Source organism: Dysidea avara, chromosome 6 (assembly GCF_963678975.1).
Source record: "Dysidea avara chromosome 6, odDysAvar1.4, whole genome shotgun sequence".
Taxonomy (NCBI): Eukaryota; Metazoa; Porifera; class Demospongiae; order Dictyoceratida; family Dysideidae; genus Dysidea; species Dysidea avara.
The window spans coordinates 19,992,639-20,016,119 of record NC_089277.1 but is presented as its reverse complement, the minus strand read 5'-3'; the positions used below and the strand labels follow the sequence as shown (position 1 = coordinate 20,016,119).

Below are 23,481 nucleotides of genomic sequence, written 5' to 3'. Positions count from 1 at the left end.
AATGGTACAAACATATAGACTAATAAACTTCTTATGCTTGCATACAACATTCAGCATATATGACAACCGTGCAACCAACTAGAAACTAGATGATTACTGGAAACAATCTGCTGGATATAGGGATACAACCTAGCTAGTCCTGGTACTGTGATTTTGCCAGCCTGTCCAATAACAAATGGTATCTATGTAGTAACTTCTCAGTCATCCTTTATTTTATTCAATTATTACTGATTACAACACCAGATGCAAGATTACAGATTTAAAAAAGGATTGTACAAAAATAGTGTAGTGATGTTGAAGGTCAGATGGCAACATGTGCCACCTACCCAAACTACATATAATTACAGGGGTGTAGCCAGGATTTTTTGAAGGGGAGTTCCAACATCAGTATCGAGTTACCAGAAGCAGGGATCTGGGGGTGCAGCCCCCAACTGAGAGATGTTCAATATTTTAATGAATCAAAACTGCTATATTTTATGCGAAAAAGTACATTAATTATAATGTATATAAGTGCCCCTGGGATGAAGCTAGATAAAGCTACCTATAGTGGAAACAGACAGCTGCAGCATAACACACAGAGACACATACGCATAGGCATCTGTAAGTGATAGGTATCCCACTGGTATAGGAACCATGAAACCACTGATACAAATTACAATCAAAACATTGTAACTACAAATATGCATAGCATAGATTCATTTTGCATTCCCAAGTGATAAATTAGCAGAGTTCTATATCTTTATACACTGCACACCAAAGCTATAGCAGTATAAGGTCATGCTCAGTTTTGCTTTCAATGTGTTAGAATGTCAGGAAAACTCCACTAATGAAGTTCCTTATAGCATATGGATATTTACTGGCATGTCCTATTAGAGTATACATGACTGCTCTATTAGAGTATATACCTGACTGCTCTATTAGAGTATATCGATCTTTTTAACATGTTTTCAAGAGGGCTCAAGTTACCTCTGTAAATCTTTCCCTGAGAGATGAATGCAAGCTTTATCAACTGTTATGCTGTCACTGCTGTGCCATCGTGTGCCACAAACTATTACTCACTCATTTTATCCTACCACACTAAAATAATGGTCTGTAATAGTCCTGCTGTAAACTCAGAAGCCTAAAGTTTACAGAGGGGGGGACCCTGGGAACCGCCCCCCCTACGCCCCGGAATTACTTATGATACTGGTTAATTGCTGAGGCTATGGATGCAGCATTTCAAAGTTCTGCAGCTGAGTCACTGTCTTATAAATATGCTTTGTACCTTTATCAAAGTAGTTAGTCAATTAGTTTCTTATGAAAATTGCAGAGCTTCAGTGTTTGCTAATTATGGCAATAAAATTGTTCGACTGCTCTATTAGAGTATTTCAAAAGTTTTGTGGAATAATCCAGTAACACTACAATTCGAACAGTGGAAAGAAACATAGTTTGGTGACATTTAGTTAGATAATGAGCTTTTATTACATAGCCATTTTCTATCTGTCCCACTTTCTGTTCCCATCTGTACCCACTTCAGTCCAAAGAATTCAGCCATGTATTGTATATACTATAGTTAACATTACGTATGTACAATGGATAGATAGCTTGCCAAGTGTATATTATTGCTACTGCTGTAGCTGGGTTGGTTTATAACTCCTATATATCACAGTGTGAGGTAAGTTGTCATGTGATCAGACAATCATTGAATTTGTTTGCTAGGACAAATGTCTTGTATGCTTGATAAATGTCCATTGGCCGACCATTATAATCTGACAACTCACTATAAAATATTAATGCAAAAGTCAGTAATACCTGTATAAAGCAGGCCATAATTATAAGCATAGTGGGTAAAAAATTTGAGCACTGAAGCATAGCATAATTGGTAAAATCAACAGGCTGGTACTTATTCCAGAGCTAAGTAACCAAGTTCCCATTTAAACAGCTGGGAGGACTAGAGCAATACTGATTTGAGTAGCTAATTCAACATTTCTTGCTCAAGGAAACAACAGCAATAGTTATTGAGCAACTGGGCACAGCTACCCTACTGAAAAACTTTCAGTTTCCCGGCTTTTACTCTACACACACGCACACACACACACACGCACACACACACACACACACACACACACACCAGTGGTGGATCTAGGATTTTTGAAAGGGGGTTTCTGAAAGTTAGTATAGCTGAATAAGGCATCTGATGACATTTCCCCAGAAAATTGTGAGATTTTAGAAGCTCTGAGATTGGATTTCAGACTATTTTTAGTTACCAATTGCAATAAATCCAATGCTTTAAACTGAAAATACTAAAGCTAACTATAAAGGAAATATGGTGAATACAAGCTGTAACTTTGATTACTCTATTAGAGTAGTTACTTGACTGCTCTATTAGAGTATCTCGATTCTTTTAATGCAGTGGGAGATGAAAAGTGAAGCATTGCTGAGGGTTTAATAGCTATAAATGGTGTAAATGAAGTGCAATGCATACATGCTACTTAGTTAGGTGGCTTACCAAAAAAACGCGGACACAACTGACAAAAGCACCTTTTTTTCTGTGAGTTCCTTACCACATAAGATAAAAAATTTTGATAGGATCCACCTCGGGCATGCCTGTTGGGAAGCCATTCAATGCTCGGAAATATGCCTTTTTTGCAATTTTGGTGTTTTAAATAGTAATTTGGAACTTTAGAATAATCTAGAGTATTTCAAGTTACATTACATGTCATTAGCTTTAAAAATTTATCAACACATGTCTATGTTTTTGTGTTTTATTCACAATTACCCTATTAGAGCAGTCGGACAATACTGTTGCCTCCTGTAGCACAAAGATAAGCACATCTCCACTCTGCTTTTTACATGCACTTGAACCAAAATCACTTAAAGCATGCAATAGTCCACCAGACCACCACCGCAAGTATCCCTAGGCTGTGTTTACCCCCACAGAGAAATCCATATGCACTCTCCTAAGTGCGTATTTTGATAGATGGAATCTTTAGCTTGCTCTGAAGTGTACAATTTCCAGCCTAGGGGCCCAGATCTAGAAATTTAGCCATGTACTTGCTTATAGGAAAAGCTAGTAGAGACAGTACGTTTCATCATGCAAGTGTTTGCTTATGATACAACAATCGTATCATAACAGAAAGATAAAAATAGCAAGAGAAATAACTAAGCTCTTCTGAAAAATATTCAGTGCTGCATGGTCAAACATATATTTGCAGGACTGATTTATTGAATGTGGGAATTTGAAAGAATAATACTGCTAGAACAGTTAACGTCTATAAAGTTCTGCTACACAGTGATAACATTACCATGACCACTGTGCTAGTTAAACTCTTCTTCGCATGAGATTTCAACATAGCTATCTTACCCAATTGTGCCAAACATATTATAGTTGTAATTCTACGCTTTTGATTACCTGATCAATGAAATATTGCAATTCTGTGTTCTTTAAATCCTAACCTAGTATGTCAAACTATCCACGTGTAATCTTTAGGTGCTAAGTTTAACAGTAATGGTCAATGTAAACATGCAATACTAAAAGTTATTTTTCACTGCTACATCAAGATTGCAATACTCCATCAGATTACATCATATGCATGTGTGAAGCATATTTAACACTACAGCATTTGATACATATGTACCTGTGGAGGTACTGTACCTGTCCAGTCAGGCTCTGGTAGCAAGGCAATTATTTTATGCATACATAGTTAGTCATTTATACTTTACTATTGCTTAATAAAAGCTGCCTGGAAATTCATGAAAAATCCATTACGACTGAATCCCACAGTCAAACTGTACTTTAACCACACTTTGCTCTCATGAAATCCTATACATTAGATCCACTACTACAAATACACATTTTTAGCATTAATTAAGCTTGAGACTTGAGTAACGGAATTTTTACATGCAGCAATAAAACATGTTTTCATACTAAATAACAAGGGCTGGTGTGTGTAGTATAAGGTGGTAAGTTATCAAGCTATAGCTACTTTGAAAACAGGCACAAAATGAATTCTGTAAGATGTGTTCTGTGACATCTGAATGACTACAGTATTTGTAAAAGATGTTTCATTTATATAATATCACAAACTAATTACTGCAAAATATTATAGTGTATATTTATTGCCATAGTGAACGATTACAGAGAAATTCCTCTATACAGTTTGTGGACCATAAAAGCTGTATACACTGTAAACTATAATATGAATGAAAAAAATCACTGGTCTGCATTGAATAAAGCTTGTGAGAGTAACATTACTATTTATCCGGTCTTGGTTTAATGTACAACCCTGCACAATGTTCTCTAGCATGTAATGGAGCAAAAATAGCACTTATATATGGCTTACCGATTTAAATTTTTTTTCGGTACATTACCATTATGCTTTTATAGGAAGGTCATTTTTAGAATAAGATGGATCCTATCAAAAAAATTAAGTTAAGGTTGTACTACATATGTAGAGAAAGTTTGGTGCTTTTTGTCAATTGTGTCCACATTAGTTTTAAACTTGGCTTTAAGCAACCTAACTAATTGAAACACAGTGGTATAGCTATAATTGTTTGCTATGACAAATTGTCAGTGCAACAATGTTTATATATTTAGACTGCCACTGAGCTAAATTTGAAAGGGGGTTTCTGTCGAAACCCCCAGAAACCCATCTAGATCCGCCACTGTACACACACACACACACACACACATCGCCACCCACGCAGACAAAAACTAGCTCAGTAAGACAGCACGTCTGTTCGGGTTCTGCACTTTGATGCCTTTCCTTTCAGCTTCACCAAGGTTGAGATGATGTTGCATCGTTAGTTTTTCTTGCTAACCAACAACTTTCATACATTGACCCTCTGGACACACCGCGAAACAATTACCTCCGCAAGCAGATTGCGTACTTCAAAGGCGCCTAATTAGATACCGAGGTTTGTAGCTACGTGTGGTTTTTGTGCCATGTCGTCCTCTAGTACCAGTTCTAATGCTGGGGGTGACTTGAACGTCACTGATGAGATTCACCATGATGCGGATCGCGCTGAAGTTCTGTCGTCTAAATCTGCGAGTAGATTGAGTCTTGACCAGTATAACCCGGACGCTAGAACAGACCAGCCCCAAGGCATAGCCCAAGGTAATACACAATCAAATCGTGAGTAATGGTGTAGGTAGACTATCATGTGGGTAATGTATGTGGAGACATGCCATGAATTTCAGACTGTAAGCAGCTTTCAAACGTTTCAGTGACAATTTGTTGACGATCTAAACCTCAATGTAGCTACAAGACAGTCCATTCCCGTAACAATCATGTTAATGGTGATTTTGTAATACCATTAATGTTGAACAAACTGGATGACTGAACTAGCTATAATGATGAATACTGGGCTAGTGAGGCAATTAAAATGTCATTAGGATGTGATATTTTAGTGAGAGAGAATGTGGCTAACCCTATAATTAAGATATAAAGCACCAGTCATTTGAAGTGGGTTAAATTATGGAGCTATTACAGCACGTGGTAAACTTGAGCATTCTATTAGTCCCTTGTAGACATTTGTGTGTGGGGGAGATCAATGATAATGTATTAGCTAGTATACAGTTGAGGTATAAGTGTATACTCCCATTAACCTTCAAAATACTGTTATGGCAGTGTAACACACAAGACATCAGTGGTTTGTTGTCCACAACCCCTAGCACAGCTGGGCAGCACCAAATCTGTCGGTATAATTATGCCGTGTATAAGCATACACAACCATGTTAGTTGTTAGTACATTTTGTAACTGGTAGCATTTGCCTTGCTTGAAATAAAATACTCAGGGCTTTTTAAAACCGATATTACGTTACATGAGTGGCCAGTACGTAGCTGTCATGCTGTGTGGATTGTCTTTCTTACAGTGGTAATCAAACTACTTAAGTTGTTTGAAGCTTTATGTGGTAAACAACCGCTATTTTACTTTTAGATATTTAGGCATTGTTATACACTTTGATCCTCCCACACAAATAAAGTATGTAAGACTCTAAACCAAATGTCTAGTCTGCTCACTTTCAAGCCATAGTCTTCAGTAAGATGGTCAGGTCATGGTCTGTGCAGTTAGCATCTAATAAATTAGTTCCATTATATATTACCAAGTTACTATGGCCACTTTTGCTACCAACTTTACATGTACTTTGCTAGTCTTGGAATCTGGTAACCATCTGTTGGCTACACTAAAAGGCTTCAAAGGAAACCACCAAGCCATATATGTGGGGTAATAGACATTATCTACTTGGCTTCAGTTTAATAGTTTTACCATTATTAAGCAGTCAACCATACCTTTATTTCAGAACTCTAGTTCAAGTGTGAGCTTATGACTGACATAGTATTGTGTACTTTGTGTATGTTGTCATGTTGTATATTATTGCAGCCATAGTTCAAAAGAGTTGACTACATAGTAAATAAATTTCTGTGAAGCCATACATCAAAGTGTTTACAAGATTCTGTGGTAGTTTTGGCCCAAGTAATAACCATATCACAAAGCAATAAATTGTTAATGAGAGATGAAAGAAAGACATTGAAAACTAACAGCATAAAGGAAGCCACTTACAATACTGAATTCTGAAACTGTCATGATAAACAAAATTCCATACAATCCATACATTAATGTGTTAATGTGAACTATAAGGAAAGTGTTGAATAAACACAACTGGCATGATTGCTAGGTAGAGAGGTTGACAACTCAAGCTGGTCATACCACATTGGTTGACAGGTTTGGAATATTTGAGCTCATGTCAATACAGTCAAACTCACTCTATTATATATCTCAGTGAAAACCATACTTCAAATATTTACTGGTAGGTAGGTGTTAAACCAGCACCAAAATTTAATGTGCAATCACCATATAAGGTGCTTATGCAAGCTGAGTATGATGCCATATATATCAAAGTGGTACAGTCTTTTATTTGGATATATAAGACAGCAGCTGTAGATATTAACAGTCATTCTTGGCTGTATGTGAATCCGTATACATCAAATACTTGGATATAAGCCAGCCTTAGTTATCAATAATCAAAATTACTTTTGCTATTAACACTTGTCTTCTGCTTCGCCTCAACTCATGTCAGTAACTAAGATATTCCACTCCTGCTGAGATAAACATAACATAGACACTGTTGTGGGAATTTATTCTTGTCTGGATGTATAAACTAATAGCAATTATTGTTAATTTGGGATCTAGACAGATTTCCTCTATTAGAAATTGTCCACAATTCCCATCCTATATGACGAGAGAGCCAGAGAGGGACTCCATTGTGGATATTGTATTAAACCTCAGCATAATAAGTTGTAGGTCTACATTATGGTGTATATAGTGATTTGATACAAAATTCATTAATGCTACAATCAAAATGTTTTAAATAATTTATAAGGTTCTAAGAGAAATTATTTACTCCTTTATGGTGGTGTGGTATATCTTTCACATCATCGTACAAAATTCAAAAGGGAATTGCAGACTTGGTTTTCCAAAATCAGATGACCATGAGTGCTTATGGCTAGTTGTATGAGGTATTAGATACATTTCCTTGCAGAAGTCACAATAGAGAATTGTGTTTATTAATTTTTTGTTTTATAACTATCTTATTTTTCTTTCAGTGTGTATAGTTGCATTCATTATATGTAACTGGCTTAATAACCACTATTAAAGTGCTTATGCGTACGTACAATGTATTTCCCTATTGTTAGTGTAAGCTCATGTCTATCTAACTATTATAGTAGTGTCTTAGGCCAAAACTTCAAGTAGAGATTCTCCTTGATTTCTGGGCAATTGTATTAAAGCAAACAAAGCCATAATAGAACAACACCTGTAAATGAATATACGTACTGTAACACTTATGTGGTAGTAGCTATCAATGAGTCTATAAAATTGTTCAGGTTAATAGACTTTTAATTTATTCAGCTGTGTTGCTATTTATATGCACATCTCAGGCAGATAAGATATCTCTTTAACCACATAACAAATGTGTCTGGACCCGCTGAGACCACAAATTCCATTTATTGCTTCTATGTTAATAACAAAGAAGTGGACAGTTAAAGTTTGAGCCTTTTTGTGATGAATAGTCTCAGAATTACAGCGATAGACTTTGGACAGGAATAAACTCGATTTGTACAGCAACAATACAGCAAATAAATTACTGGCACTTACTTAATCAATCATAACTCACAACTGAAACAACCTATGAAGATGGGGTTTGGCTCAGTCTATTTACCATGAACTAGTACATTGATCAAAGTGTAGTATTTTCCCTGTGCATTTCTGTGTGAACAAAGAGGGCCATTTCAACAATTAAATTATGACGATAAACTTTATTTCTACTGCATCATACATAAGCACCAATAATTCACAATCCATCTGCTATATGAACACAAAATAAAGGTTTTCTTACTCCCACTGAATAGGAGCATCTAGTAGTGTATAGCTTTTATTGATTTGAGCTTTGTTTCAGTACATACCGAAACAATTGAAATGTGCGTAAAATTTTTATGTAACACGTATATTTTTACCCAGTTCATTTCAATACCTTTTAATGGCAAAATAGAATTTTGAAAAAAGACTGGTTTTTGCTCAGCAGGGCGCAAATAATTTTGTTGTGTTATCTTACAGGGTTGAAACTGGGTCTATCAGTACTTCTGATCCATATGACCCATTGACGTGGATAATAATTGTGACATAGTCTGGGAAAAGTGGTTGTATAATACAATAGCCTATTTAAAAGTATCGAGAAATGCCTGTTTTAAATGTTCAGTGTGTTGTAGCTTACCAATGGCTGAAGCTACTTGTACCAATTTTTCACATTTTACACCAATTCCTTAACCTCCAAAGTATCCACTGTATACATGCAAGTCATCATTTTACCAGAAGACACACAAAGGTTAATTCGAATGCATCACCCTGCGTGACGAAAGGGGCTAGGTGAGTATATAGACTACTGTTTTTTGCATTTGTCTTCACTAGTAATGAGTTGACCACTTGATAAGTGCAGTTACGTGTGCAATACCAATTTCATGCCCCTTAAAGTTAGCAAAATTTTAATTGTATGGCTGGGATCTATAGTAAGTGTAAATTCAATTAATGTTTCTAGTTTAAACTTATGTACGTAGCAGTATCTGGTAGTGCCAAAAATAAAGATGTCAAAGGGGTTCCATGTGACCTGATTCATCTGGATTATCATGATCACCTGAGTCACATTACATCTGGGTTAAGCTTGTCTTATCCACTTTATAGTACATATATCCCAGATTAGATCAGATGTATGATGAATATAATGAACTTTGACCATGTTTGACAATACAGAAGGGAATGCCATGTGCATTAAAAATCCATTCACACTGATTAGTTATTGACAGTGTTGGGGGTAACACGTTACGTAATATTATTACTTTTGTGGTAACTAAGTAGTATAACGAAATACACTATAAAACAGGTAACATAACTCAAGTTACTTTACTTGCAAATGTAATGCGTTACCTAAGTGATGAAGTTACTGTAACGAGTCTAATAATATTAGACTTAAAGTAATAATATTACATAATTTATGTAATATTATTACTTTAAGTAACGAAGTTACTAATCTTGTTAATAATCCACTGGGTAACGCCTAGCCACTACGAAGTAACGAAGCCTACTGAATGAAGCTTATTCACAAGCTTCTTGCTTATAACCAAGATTTGTACGTTGTCCAACAAGGCAATCATGTCACGTGATAAAATGGTAGTTTCACACGTGACAGCTTAAGGCTGTTGACACAATGTAATATAATATGTAATATTATTATAGTTACTTTATTATTTGTAACTGTAACTAAAGAGTTCAGTTGTAAATGATATGTAATATGTAACTAGTTACATTTAAAAAGTAGCTGTCCCAACACTGGTTATTGGAATGAATTCATTGTATATTCCATCTTTAAATGAAGGCGGTAATAGCTGCATGCACGCAATTGAAACTTTTATCATAACTTTTGGTGGATGGTTAGAACTCTGTATACAATTTCTGTCATTGAAACAGTTTCACAGTTATCCTGATGGAATTTTATTTGACATGCTGAGTCTGTGTGTCAAATATTCAACACCTTGCTAACAAACAGTGTACATCCATTCAAGACTGCATTCAATATTTTCTTGTTCAGTTGTAAGAATACATACAGTAGTGCTAAATAGAATAGCAATTTATACTATTCAAAGAGTTGTGAACAAAACCGATTATTCGATCATTCTTTAAGCATGAATATGCACCAACTCTCTGTTGGGCAGTAACATGAGAGCTATTTCTATCTATCTCTTCTAAAATGGAATTCTTCAGAGTGAATATGCCACTTTGTTCACACTCTCAAGCTTCTAGGTTGGCTTCATCCATCTGATCACGCTTACTACAGTGCTAACAAATATTTGAATATTGTGTTGATAATGTTATGCCCTCCAAATAGTTGCATTGCACTGAAATCAAACATTACCTTCATGAAGAAGCAAATTCAATGGAATATAAATATACATATCATTTCAAGTCTTGCTTCACTGTTTACTGAAGTGGGTATCCAGTCAAATTAAATTAGTTTTGTAGTAGACATTTATTACCCATTATTTTTATTTCAATGCGTCATTATGCAAACAAGTTACTAGTCCAGTTTTTGCTCAGCTATTTTATACATACTGTTTTAGTACTAGTACTTTCACTGTTTTTGTAGGAGTGATCATGGATGATGGTCAACCACAAGTGGTAAGGAATATTACATATAGTACATACATACATACCAGGGTTGAAACTGAGTTGGGTATTCGAAGTCAACCAGCTAGGTAAACGTTTGTCTGGTATAGAGTATCTGGGATTGGATCACTTGTTAATGAATTATTTAGTTTGATAATGTGGAAGCAGAATAATGCGTTGCAGTCTAATCTCTGCAACCAATATTCTTTTGTGAGCCGCACCCACTTATACTGTCTGTATAGTGGAGTAATCAAAATACAGCTCTTGGCACATGCCCCAGTTCTTTGGGATACATACAGGTCAATATCCGGATAGTTACATATCCACGTCAATGGATTAGCAGGAGCTCATAAATGTCACCTTCAGGGCTTATAAGTTCCTGGAAGTACTGACTAAGTTTCAACCCTGATATGCACCCATACATACACGTGCGTATACCAATTAGTTGACACCATGGTTATGCTGTGTAACTGTTAAAGTTGTACATAAAGTTTTACTGTGAGTAACTGCACTTCTAGCTATTGTTAGATCAGTATTAAATGTAGTATATAATTTTGCAACCAAATAGTGTATGTGCTAACATATTAGCACATTGTTTCTATATTATTAAAATCTTTGTTGTATACATACCCAAGGAATTGAATGTCTGTTGAAATTTCAATTTTATTATGCTGAGAATGTTTGGAGTTACAGCACTATACCAAGCAGTGACAACGTAAAGATTGATTTGTATGGCATCTTCTTTAGCAGAATAATTCTAAAACTATTATATCTTACGAATGCAATAATATTGAAAATTGTACCACCATATTCATCATGAACAGGTAAACCTATTGCTGGTTACGATTTTCCCTGTGTCCTCTTTCTTCATCAGAAACAAAGTCGAAATCAGTGAAAGGTATACGTATGTGTCACAGCAACAGTAGAGCATTTTATGTATTGATACTTGTCCTAGACTTTTCCTCAGATAGGTCGTACGTATATATTCTGTTCTAGCTACTGTGATACACATAGCTATACATACATACTAGTATAGTATATGACACTATTTGAAATTATTCACATGGCTGACCTGAGAGTTTAAACTAATAAGTCTATTGTAAATCAATACTTATTAATGTTGTGACTATAAGTTAATTTCATTAACCACACATTTGAAATGTGTAATACCAGTCTGTGTTTCTGTTTCATAATGTGATAAGGATTCATTGAAAACCAGAGTTAGGGGTAACACATTACGTAATAATATTACTTTTTCAGTAATGAGTAATACAATGCGTTACATGAGAAAGTAAAGAGTAATATAATAATGTGACCTGATCTTGGAAAACCTACCTTTTGGCACATTGGTCAATTTTCTGTTTTATAGCTTAAATGAGGTACTGGGTATTCATCTATCTTGTGTTAAACTTTCAGCTTAATATCTTTAACATTCCTGAGATATGGCCAATTTTCTGTCCTGTACATTACAAACTAACTTTTATAGTAATGCATTGAGTACTGTGAGTGATTAAGGGTAACAGATGGATACAAATCACTTTGTTTACCAAAAATTCCATCCCTACCGTCTAATATATTTTTTAAAGATTTCAGATAATTTAATGAAGTATTCTTGGTACTTTTCTGCAATTAAATGGCATGTATCATTGTCTAAGACTTAGTTTTAGCCATTCCAGTACCTGAACAAATCACCCAATTTGTAAATTAATTGGTGTCCCACACATGTGACATTACTACATGGTCTGATAAAATCATCCATATCTTCTAGGAAAAAGAAGCTTTAAATGTGAAACTTCATAGCAAAAAGGTTTAATAGTTGCTTTATCCAAATGCGCCAAAAAAATTAATTTAAACAAAATTGTTGAAATTTTCATTAATGTTGAGTTTTCCCAAAAATATTTGCATGTGCCCAAAAGGTAGCTAGGTCTTCCAACATCCAGTCACATTATAATGAATATGTGACCCGCTGAGCGAAAACCCGACTTGTTTACATTTTCCTCGAATTTCATTTTATGACATTTTTGTTGTGTAGAGGGAAAAACCAATGGACAGTTTAAAGTTTCAGCCATTTCTGGTTGGTGGTTTTGGAGTTATAACGATAGACAACAAAAAGAGCAAACAATCAATTTGTACAGTGTTTACATGGAAAAAGATTTACAGGCATTTGTTATATCTATCATAATTAATTTATCTCTCGAGTGCAATGGGCTACGGAGTTAGGACTTCTATTTACCATGAACTAGGGCATTCATCAAGGTATAGTTTTCGACTTAAAATACACTCATGCTATCATGCAAGACGTCTGTTCAAGCATAAAAACAGCGATGATAAAGTTACGTTTTACCGCAACGTAAACAAACACACGTTACTCACTTTTACTCCATGGTACTGAAACGAAACAAAGATATTCCTACTCTCCATGAAGAGGCGAATCCACTGCTATATTAGATTATTCATTTTGAGTCTTTCCTTTACTGCTTACTGAAGCAATTAAAACATTGCATAAAATATTTATGTAGCGCTCGTATTCACCCAATGTATTTCAATGGCATTTACCCGACTTATGCAAACAAGTCGGGTTTTCACTCAGCGGGTCGCATATTACATCCAGAAATTGTAATACATTACTTATTTTTAATGCATACTGTATCCAGTATGTGATTGGTTGCATTTTGGGCCCCAACAACAAATGAAGACAGCCTTACAGGCAAGAACAAAGAGTGATAGTGTATGGGGAGTGCCCTTGAGACCAATATACTACAACGAAGTATGTTTTTGAGGCTGAATTATACCAGAGAAACGTGTGTCTCACTCCTGTGTCTCACTCATGTTGTTTGTAGTTGTAGGCTGGGAGCCTGTATTAACCACACAAAAACAGCCAAGTTGTGAAAAATTGGTGCAGCCTTAAAAAGCCTGGGTGAAAAAAATTTGTGAAATCAAAGGTGGCAGCCAAGAAATGGCTGCAATGATGTTAATGCTAATAAAATTTAACAATGAAACCTGCATACTGTATAAAAAGCACTTCACTTTACCAGTGGCTTCTATTGTGTACCAACAATCTTTTGTGTTCATTTTGCTGTTGGCTATGGGTTTAGTTGATACAAGTCAAAACGCAACTGTAAGTAAAAACGCAGATTGATTTGCAAGCACGTATCACAGTAGTGTAATTATAATTTTGTGGTGCGTATTGTCCTCTTGGTTTTCATCAATGTAGTTTCCCACCTGTGTACTGTATGGTTTTACAATTTGTTCATCAAACAGTTCCAGGAAATGGTTTTTCCTATCATGTCACACAAATGGTTTTGCACTACAGCGTTCTGACGCTATATTTATTGACTCAGTGAATTTTTGATACCTCCACTTTGGCATTCGTACAAATTTGTTTTGGACCTTGCATAGCTCCCTTAATAGCTGTAGACAATAGTTTAAGAATAGATTTAAACTATAATGGCACAAAAAGGACTTTTCTGCCATGTACAAGCATGCATAAGCTGCTTTACAAATCATCATTGTAAATGGCCATGTGTTGCTAGGTGGATCAACACAACATATTAATACACACATTCTAAATAATATAAAAGTATGTTGATGGTGAAGAATCATCTTGTAGTGCTTTAGGAAGTGACTAACAATCCATCACAGCGGACAAGAAGCCTAGGAAGTGAATTTCAATCTGTCGCAGCTGTTTCAGCAGAGCATGTAGAATCTGGAAAACTAATGCACAGTCAAATGATAAAACTACTGGGGTAAAAGGAGACAATTGACTATGTCACTACAAAATTATTACCTGTATACAGCAGAAACTTGACTGATAGTTAAAATACAGTCACATCATAGGCAGCTCCAGGAGTTTTGGTGACTGGCTTCTGATCAAGAGCATAGCTATATTTTTAGTGACAGATCAAAAAAAAAAGAAGAAGGTGACTGCCCTCCACTGACTATATATTAATATCACTGATAAATACATAAAATCCTTATTTATAGCTACATAGCTTGCTACACTGCTTCTCTGAATGCTGTGACGGCTTTATTAGAGTGACTGACTGCTCTATTAGAGTATCTCGATTTGAACGTGACTGGTTTCCAGAAATCTCAGAAATCCCCCTGGAGGCACCCCTGCACACACTCCATCACATCCCTCCTCGGTGCACTACTCCTAATGGTGTTGAACATAACAATTAGGTGGTAGTTCACACTCGAGCACTAGCGACATACAACACTATATGTTGCAAAAGTCAAATGACTTAACAGTAACCCTCAAAAGGGCTATCAGGTACCAAAATCATTGTACAAATTAAAGCACAACAAAAACAGTACGTATACATTGCACACTACTACAGTACAACGGCCCAAGTACTAAGTGACACAGGTATATAACTTACCAGCAACACAGCACCACAACATGATGTCTTGATAACCAACAACAGAGGTGTGATACCATTGGTGACACTGTGAAGAAGCACAATAGTAACAGATGTGTATATCAGGTTTAAATTAAATGAGACATGCATACTGCTCATATTTTTACAGTAATACCTACATGTAGTCCTAACAAAATGCGGGTGGCAATATCAAATTTTACCATCGTACAAAATTGTTTAGGACAAGCTACATCTTTCATATTCACACCACAGATCAAGATATACAGTAGTGTGTCGTGCGGCCCAAGAAGCCGGTGTGCAACACCCATGAGTATATTGACAGGAAGAACGAAAGCGCACTTTTTGCACCTCCGTAGCTCTGTGCTGCCTTGATGAAACAAGACGATGTTTGCTGTGGACACGTCTGCCAACTTCAGTACTCCACATACCAAATTTGAGCGAAATTGCTTCAGGCGTTCCCGAGATATGTGACTTCAAAAATTGGCTTAGTTTCTTTGTTTTTTTCTTCTTATTTTTCTTCCTCTTTTCACACACTTACAAAAACTGCTATAAATGCAAATGCCATATCCGATTGCCTTGATATTTGGCACACAGAAGAGGGGTATAAAGGCGCATCTCGGTACCAACTTTGGCTGGAATACGATAAACAGACAAAGAGTTATTACCGATTATTCACAAAAATAAAACCAATATGATGTCACGCCTACAGGGTAAACCGCTTACGGGAAGAAGCTGAAAATGGGTGGGTGAATAGGTTAACTATTGAACCTCACACCTTTTGTGGTTTGAAAGAAATCGAGCTAAGACCCACAAAGATACAATGAAAAAACCAACAGTGTGTAACAATTATGCAATCAAGATTAGCTAATATAAAATGACTACTTGTCACACCTACCAGAAAAATCGCTGGGTAATGCTTTGAAAATCGCTGTACAGATGGAGTAACCATCTTAGAAAGGCTCTTCAATGGTGTAGAAGAATCAGACTTAAAGCCACGGAGTTATAACACGAAATCCATGTTAGCAGATCTACAATGGCCATCACTTCAACACCGACAATATATGACTAGATTGAAATTCTTGTACAACATTGTTTACTCCTCATCAGTCTTAATAGTCCCAAATTACTTCACTAACACCACATATCCCACCCACCACCATCACCCCTTCCATTTTGAGATTCCGTGTGCTAGAGCAGATCATTATAAATTCAGCTATTACCCCAAATCTATCCGCGACTGGAACAATTTACCCACTGACACCATCGAATCCCAATCTCTACAAGTACTTTTAGATAAATTATAACTGACTCTTATCTGTGTGATTTGTAATGTTTTCCTTACCTGAACATATCAGTTTGTAACTGTGTTTTCAGTAATCATAATCATAATCTAGCATATGCGAGATCAAGATACTCTAATAGAGCAGTCATCCTAATAGAGCAGTCATCCTAAAGAGAATTCAAGAGATCAGCTGGAAACAAGTAACCTGTATAGAGATCAGCTACAAACAAATCACCCTGTAGAGAGTTCAGTAACAAACAATTCACCCTGTAGATAGATCAGCTAGAAGAAGTTACCTTGTGGGGAGTTCAACTGTGGAAAGAGATAGAAGAAGTCACCTTGTAAAGACAGCTACAAAGAAACCATCATGTAGAGAGTTCAGCTACTAACAAATTGCCCTGTAGAGAGATCAGCTAGAAGAAGTTACCTTGTAGAGAGTTCAGCTACAAAGAAACCATCATATAGAGAGTTCAGCTGCAAACAAATCACCTGTAGAGAGTTCAGCTACAAACAAATCACCCTGTAGAGAGATCAGCTAGAAGAAGTTACCTTGTGGAGATTTCAGGTACAAACAAATCACCCTGTAGAAAGATCAGCTAGAAGAAGTCACCTTGTAGAGAGTTCAGTTACAAAGAAACCATCATGTAGAGAGTTCAACTACAAACAAGTGACCCTGTAGAGACATCAGTTAGAAGAAGTTACCTTGTAGAGAGTTCAGTTACAAAGAAACCATCATGTAGAGAGTTCAGCTGCAAACAAATCACCCTGTAGAGAGTTCAACTACAAAGAAACCACCATGTAGAGAGTTCAGTTAGAAGAAGTTACCTTGTAGAGAGTTCAGCTACAAACAATTGACCCTGTACAGAGATCAGCTAAAGGAAATTACCTTGTGGAGAGTTCAGCTACAAACAAATCACCTGATCAGCTAGAAGAAGTCACCTTGTAGAGAGTTTAGTTACAAAGAAACCACCATGTAGAGAGTTCAGCTGCAAACAAAATCACCTGTAGAGAGTTCAGCTACGAAAAGATCATCCTGTAGAGAGTTCAGCTAGAAGAAGTCACCTTGTAGAGAGTTCAGTTACAAAGAAACCACCGTATAGAGAGTTCAGCTGCAAACAAATCACCCTGTAGAGAGATCAGGTAGAAGAAGTTACCTTGTAGATAGTTCAGATACAAACAAATCACCCTGTAGAGAGATCAGCTAGAAGAAGTTACCTTGTAGATAGTTCAGCTACAAATAGTTCACCTTGTAGAGAGATCAGTTAGAAGAAGTCACCTTGTAGGGTGTTCAGTTACAAAGATACCACCATAGAGAGAGTTCTGTAACAAATATACGTATTATACATATAATTTGTATGATTACTGATAAAATCAGAAATATTTAAAGTATTTAACATCTGCTTCATCTTTTTTTCTTCCTGTGGTAAAGAAAAAAGGATAGGTTTAAAAAGTCCTATAGCCAGCCATAGGCCGGCTATACAAATACAAAAAGAAGTGAAGTCTAATCCAAAACAGCCAAGCTGTAAAAAAAGAGTGCGGCCCTCAAAAAGGCTATGCTGAAGAAAGATGTGAAATCCAAGGTGGCGGCCAAGAAATGGCTGTGATGGTAGGTTAATGGTAAAAATTTTAATAACGACAATTCAGGTGAATTTTGTGCCAAGACCAAGCGACACCAAAATTCACCTGAATTGTCGTGATTAAAATTTTGCCATTAACCTACCATCACAGCCATTTTTTGGCCGCCACCTTGGATTTCACATCTTTTTTCACCATAGCCTTTTTGAGGGCTGCACTCTTTTTTACAGCTTGGCTGTTTTAGATTAGATATCACTTCTTTTTGTATTTGTATAGCTTATACAATAAAGAAACATTAGATTAAGTAAACACAACTGTTCCTGTTACCTCTGGTCTGAACCAGTCGATTTTCCAAGACGTTGCATTTCTTGAGTATTGGAAAACGCTTCAGTAGGAGTAACCACTGCGAACAACTGAGAGGGAACTACACAGAAACGATAAAATACATTTCACAGTACGCTATAATCAACTTTCTGACTGATAACACACAGTGTACTGCCAGTACTATTACCTTGAATTTGGGTTGACAATCGCCATTTTCGCACGATCGCGCACCGCAGGTGAGCAAATAAATTGATGCGGCTTGTTACGGCTGCATTCGGCTGATATTTGGAGATGATTTATAGTACATACTTGAATTTTGATTGATAGCTTATATGCAAGTATCTAAATTCTTTAGAGTTTTTTTCAATGTCAATAAATTCCTGTCTCTGGGGTGGTGCAAACACAACAAGTGTGAGCCTGTAACACTGGCGGCCCTTGGTGCTACACAACCTCAACTGTGTTAATTAAAAGGAGGTCATAGCCTTCCAGTTAAATGTGTTGAAGTCTAAAATACTATATGTGACCGTCTCAGCAAAAAACCAACTTGTTTGCACAAACATGCATTTGAGAATAACGAAATTTTTAAAATCATGAAATTACGTATGCTACAAAGAAAAATATGCAAGTATTTATCAGGCCATGACTCAAAGAAGGAGGACTCAATTCAATAAAACGTATACCCAATCTTATTTGCCTGGTCACGGAGTGTTTGAAAATCTTTGTTTTGTTTCTGTAGCCCAAACGGTGTGCACGTTACGTACATGCGAATGTTTATGATACGTTAAATGAAAACAAGACCATGGTCATTTCTTCAACTAAACCATCTTTGTACCTATATGAGTAAGTGCCTACATACCTAAACTTGGTTGATTTGCTAATCCATGATGAACACTTTAAGCCAAATTCCAACCATGTAGACTAATACAAACAGAAGTTATTGCTATGAATGTCAGCGTCTATAATTTATTTTCAGTATAGTTGCTGTGCAAATTGATTTTCTTGCTCTTCCTGCTGTCTAGCACTATAATTCCACAACTACTCACCACAAAAGGTTGAAACTTTGTTGATCCACTTTTGGACACGGTAGATAATGCTGAGAAAATATAAAATATTGGAGGCTTTGAGAATGGGTTGAGGTTTTGCTGAGGTGGTCACATATATTAGAAGAATATACATTAATCAAGTGAATGCAAAGTACCAGAACTTAATCTCTGTACATGTACATAACTTATGTCATGTAATATTATTTTATTGCTTGTTACAATATAGGTCCAATCTACTACTTGTCCAGTACACTCAATGTATGCTGGTATACCAGATCTCATACCAATCAAATCATCACCATCATCTGTTGTACCTGGAGATGTCAGGATGGAGTAAGTGTATATACATATAGCAGTGTGCAGGAGTTCATTATAGTAAGTCATCAAGAAGTGTGAATACATGTATCACATGTATAGTAGGGATCATGAAGGTTTGTGCCTAAACTGTCACCCAAAACCAGCCTCACTTTTCCTTCACATCAATTTGGCAGTTAAACATAATCAATCCCAAAAATACAACACCAAACTCTTCCAACAAATTTCTATAACATTTTCACAAATATTTACCTACAAACTAACTGACTGGACTGATGCATTTAACCAAACATAAGTCAATTATGGCTAAGGTTGTGGGCTTGATTTCCTTACTTTTCAACATTGCTTCAGCACTTGATGTGCCTTTTCATCAACTGCAGCAGCTACAATGCATCCTCTTTTGTCTTGTGTCCCATTTCTTTCCCTGTTAGTGGTATAGGTGCTGATTCACAGAACAGTGAAACTTCTCTTATCCGGGTGGTCTGATGCATACTATCAGAAATGTCCGTAACTAGGAATTGCATGCTAATATACTAAAGTGACTAACTTAAATACAAGTAATGTTATTATTACTATCAGTTAGTACTATGCAGTTTAGTGGGCAGAGGGGGAAGTCACTACAGAGTATTCATGGTCACTCCCCTCAGCTGTAAAATGCACCTTAGTAGCAACCAAACTACCAAACAGGTAAACAGCAACCTTTAGGCTCTCTCCTTGTGCTTTCATCTATACCAAACTTCATTATAGTCAATAAACTACAACCCACATGAGCTGTCCAGACAATGGAGGTGCCCGGATAATAGAGGTCTGGACAAGAGAGGTTCCACTGTAATGCACCATGGCCTCAGTATTGTACTTTTTGTAGTGTAAATGGATTGATAGCAGAGGTGCTTCTTTGTTTGTGACAGGCAGATCAGAATAGCCACTTCACATTTCAGTACAGCAATTCATCATGCATTCAGTCACTAAAACAATGTGTATGGCACCATTCTTCCTTTGATGCAGTATACACTGGTTCACTGGTAATGAAATATTACAAAAAGTAAACAATATAATGAAATATACCTGCAGCTATAGTGGTGAACATTTAGTCCCTATGCATACTTCAGTCATGGCTATACTATTGGCAATCTGTATGTTACTGAAATAAGAAATAAATTTGTATTAGTATAACTGCTGGTATAAATAACCTCCCTTGTTTCATTGTCATTTACAGTGGAACCTCAGTTATCCGGACCCCAGTTATCCAGATTCTCGGTTAACTAAACTATGGAAATGACTGCTCTATTAGAGTAGTGACTGTTCTATTAGGGTAGTTAAATAATACTAATATTTTTACCAAGTTTCTTTATGCTATTTTAAGGTTATTTATACACAGATTCAGAGATACAGACTTTTCAGACTCATGGACCACCCCTGGTCCCTAGGGGTTCGGATAACTGAGGTTCCACTGTACATGTATTTCACAACTCATCCATACTCAAAGTACAAAAGTACTGTACATTAAGGATCATGCAGTTTTGAGCTTTCTTACACTTCAAAATCACCTGTAAAACAGCCTCAGTTTTTCCTTCAAAACAGCTTGTTGGTATTGGTTAAGCATAACCAAGCCCAAAAAATGCCTTCAGATATCCCAAATCCTTCCAACAAGTTTCTATGAAATTTTCTATTTAACTGAATTTTCTACTAACTGACTAACTGATGCCTTCAGCCAAGTGTAACTTGTCAATGCGTAAGGCTATGGGCTTGATTTTTTCATGCTCTGTTCGACGTCACTTCGTCCTGAAACATGCATATCTTTTCACATTGCATTGTGTAGAACTGGCACACAAAGGAGGACAAAGTTAAGTCTGTAATGAGTGTATTGTATGAACTGCAGCTGGCCTACAAATGTCGATTCACAGTAGTGACATGATATGGTTTCCCTGTGAGCTATTAAGCTTATCACCCATATTTTCCATAATAATTAAAGAAACACTTCTCTTCGTTTATAAGACCACAGCTGAAGTCAAGGCATAATGGCAGCTACACTTTTCAGTAATAGATTGTTGGGGCACACAGTCAGATGCAAGATTAATTTTATAGAATGCCTGGTGCCATTGTTTCTTTTGATGACGTATGCACTAGTTGATTAGTCAAAACTATTCTATAATAAATATACAAACAAGTAGAAGGAAGTTGGATTAGGGACAAAGATTACAAAAGTAGTGAAAAAAGGCAATAGCAAAAAAATAGTGAAACAACAGAGGTTGCCCATAACTGCAGATATGGATATTCAATTCCTATTTCAGTTATGGTTATAGAATAAAGTATATAGGTAGTGGTGGGTCTAGGAATTTTCAGAGGAGGTTTCAGGTTCAGGAAGTTTCAATAACTGTGATCCCTGACTGCGTATATAGTCCAGCTGGGGTGAATATTAACTCAGTCTTGATAGCTCAGTGGCCTATAGCTACATAGATTTATAGCTTCAAGCAATGAATCAGTAAAAATCACTCCAAAACATTGTTTCACAGTTGAATATCTTACTAATCCAGGCCTTCGCACAAAGTTTTGAAGCAAAACAGAAGTTGTACTCATTAAAGCGATAATTATTTTTAGAGGCACTTAACATGCTTAAACGCTGTGATGGCATTTTCAGTGATTTCAGAGGCAAAAGTTTCCAATAGTAAAGGTCCCAATCTGATACATTATGTATAACTGTTGGTGATTTTATCACTCAAACGAATCATAAATAAATTTGGGGCGCACAAACTATTTTCAGATGGGGTTTCAGCTAAAACCATTGCAACCCCCTACATCCGTCACTGATAGTGACCCCATTAGTATATCTGCAGGTATAGGCAACCTCTCTTGTTTTGCTACTTGATGATTCTTTGATCCCACATCCTACTTAAAAAAATTCTTCTACCTGTATAGTTTTCCAGATGAAATACTCTAATATAGAACATTCACTACACAAAAAATATCCTAATAAAATAATCACACTACTGTATTATATGGTAACTCATAACTTGCTAACACTGACTTGCTCGATACTAAAATGATCAATACTTCAGCATGTCTTTCCTTGTAGCATCCACTTTATATTTTATATAAATAATACAATATGTATTAATTATTGATGAGATGGTAACATGCAGCAGTTCTTAAAGTAACTGATGCACTAATCAATAACAACTTCCATTATATTCATGCTCATAATGCAGTATAGCATAATTGTTTGAACTACCTTAGAAGTACATACACAGTGGTAATGAGAAATTGCATATCATATTCTGTTTGGGAAAGGCTATAGTTCACTACAGTGGAACCTCTCTTATCCAGGCGGTCTGGTACATACTACTGTCCGTATCTCAGAAATGTCCGTAACTAAGAATAACATGCTATTATGCTAAAGTGGCTAACTTAAATACAAGTAATGTTGTCATTGCTATCAGTTAGTGCTATGCAGTTTAGTAGACGGAGGGGAAGTCACTACAGAGCATTCATGGTCACTCCCCTGGGCTGTAAAAATGCATTATCACCTAGCAACCAAGTGGTAGTTATTAGTAGTAGAATAAACAAGCCACCAAACAGGTAAACAGCAACCTCCTTGTGCTTTTATCTAACCCAAACTTCATTATGGTCAATAAACTACAAGCCACATGACCAATTTGGGCTGTTGGGACAATGGAGGTGCCCGGATAATAGAGGTCCGGATAAGGGAGGTTCCACTGTACAACCATGTATTACCATACATGCTAATAAATGTAGCTAACTATGTAAAATCATTGTTACTCCAAGGTTAGAATGTATAGTTCTGACAGTTCTGATATGCACAGTACATTTTTGTCAAGATTTTAACTGCATAGTATTCCAGTGATAA

General features: G+C 36.2%; 1 protein-coding gene across 6 annotated transcripts in view; it reads left to right on the top strand.

The window, feature by feature from the left end:
* The first annotated feature begins 4,858 nt into the window (after positions 1–4,858).
* Positions 4,859–23,481, top strand: part of LOC136259114 (transcription factor 7-like 2) — a 45,375-nt gene continuing 26,752 nt past the window's right edge. For 3 of the 6 annotated variants that reach the window (XR_010703197.1, XR_010703195.1, XM_066052541.1), the window contains exons 1-3: positions 4,859–5,096; positions 10,676–10,707; positions 19,528–19,634. Coding sequence is in view for 2 of the 6 variants with exons in the window: in XM_066052541.1 (XP_065908613.1) it covers positions 4,925–5,096; positions 10,676–10,707; positions 19,528–19,634 (311 nt within the window). In the remaining 4 variants the exon portion in view is untranslated. Of the gene's footprint in view, positions 5,097–10,675; positions 10,708–19,527; positions 19,677–23,481 lie in introns of those variants that run through there. The other 3 variants (XR_010703196.1, XM_066052542.1, XM_066052543.1) reach the window with 3 other exon arrangements.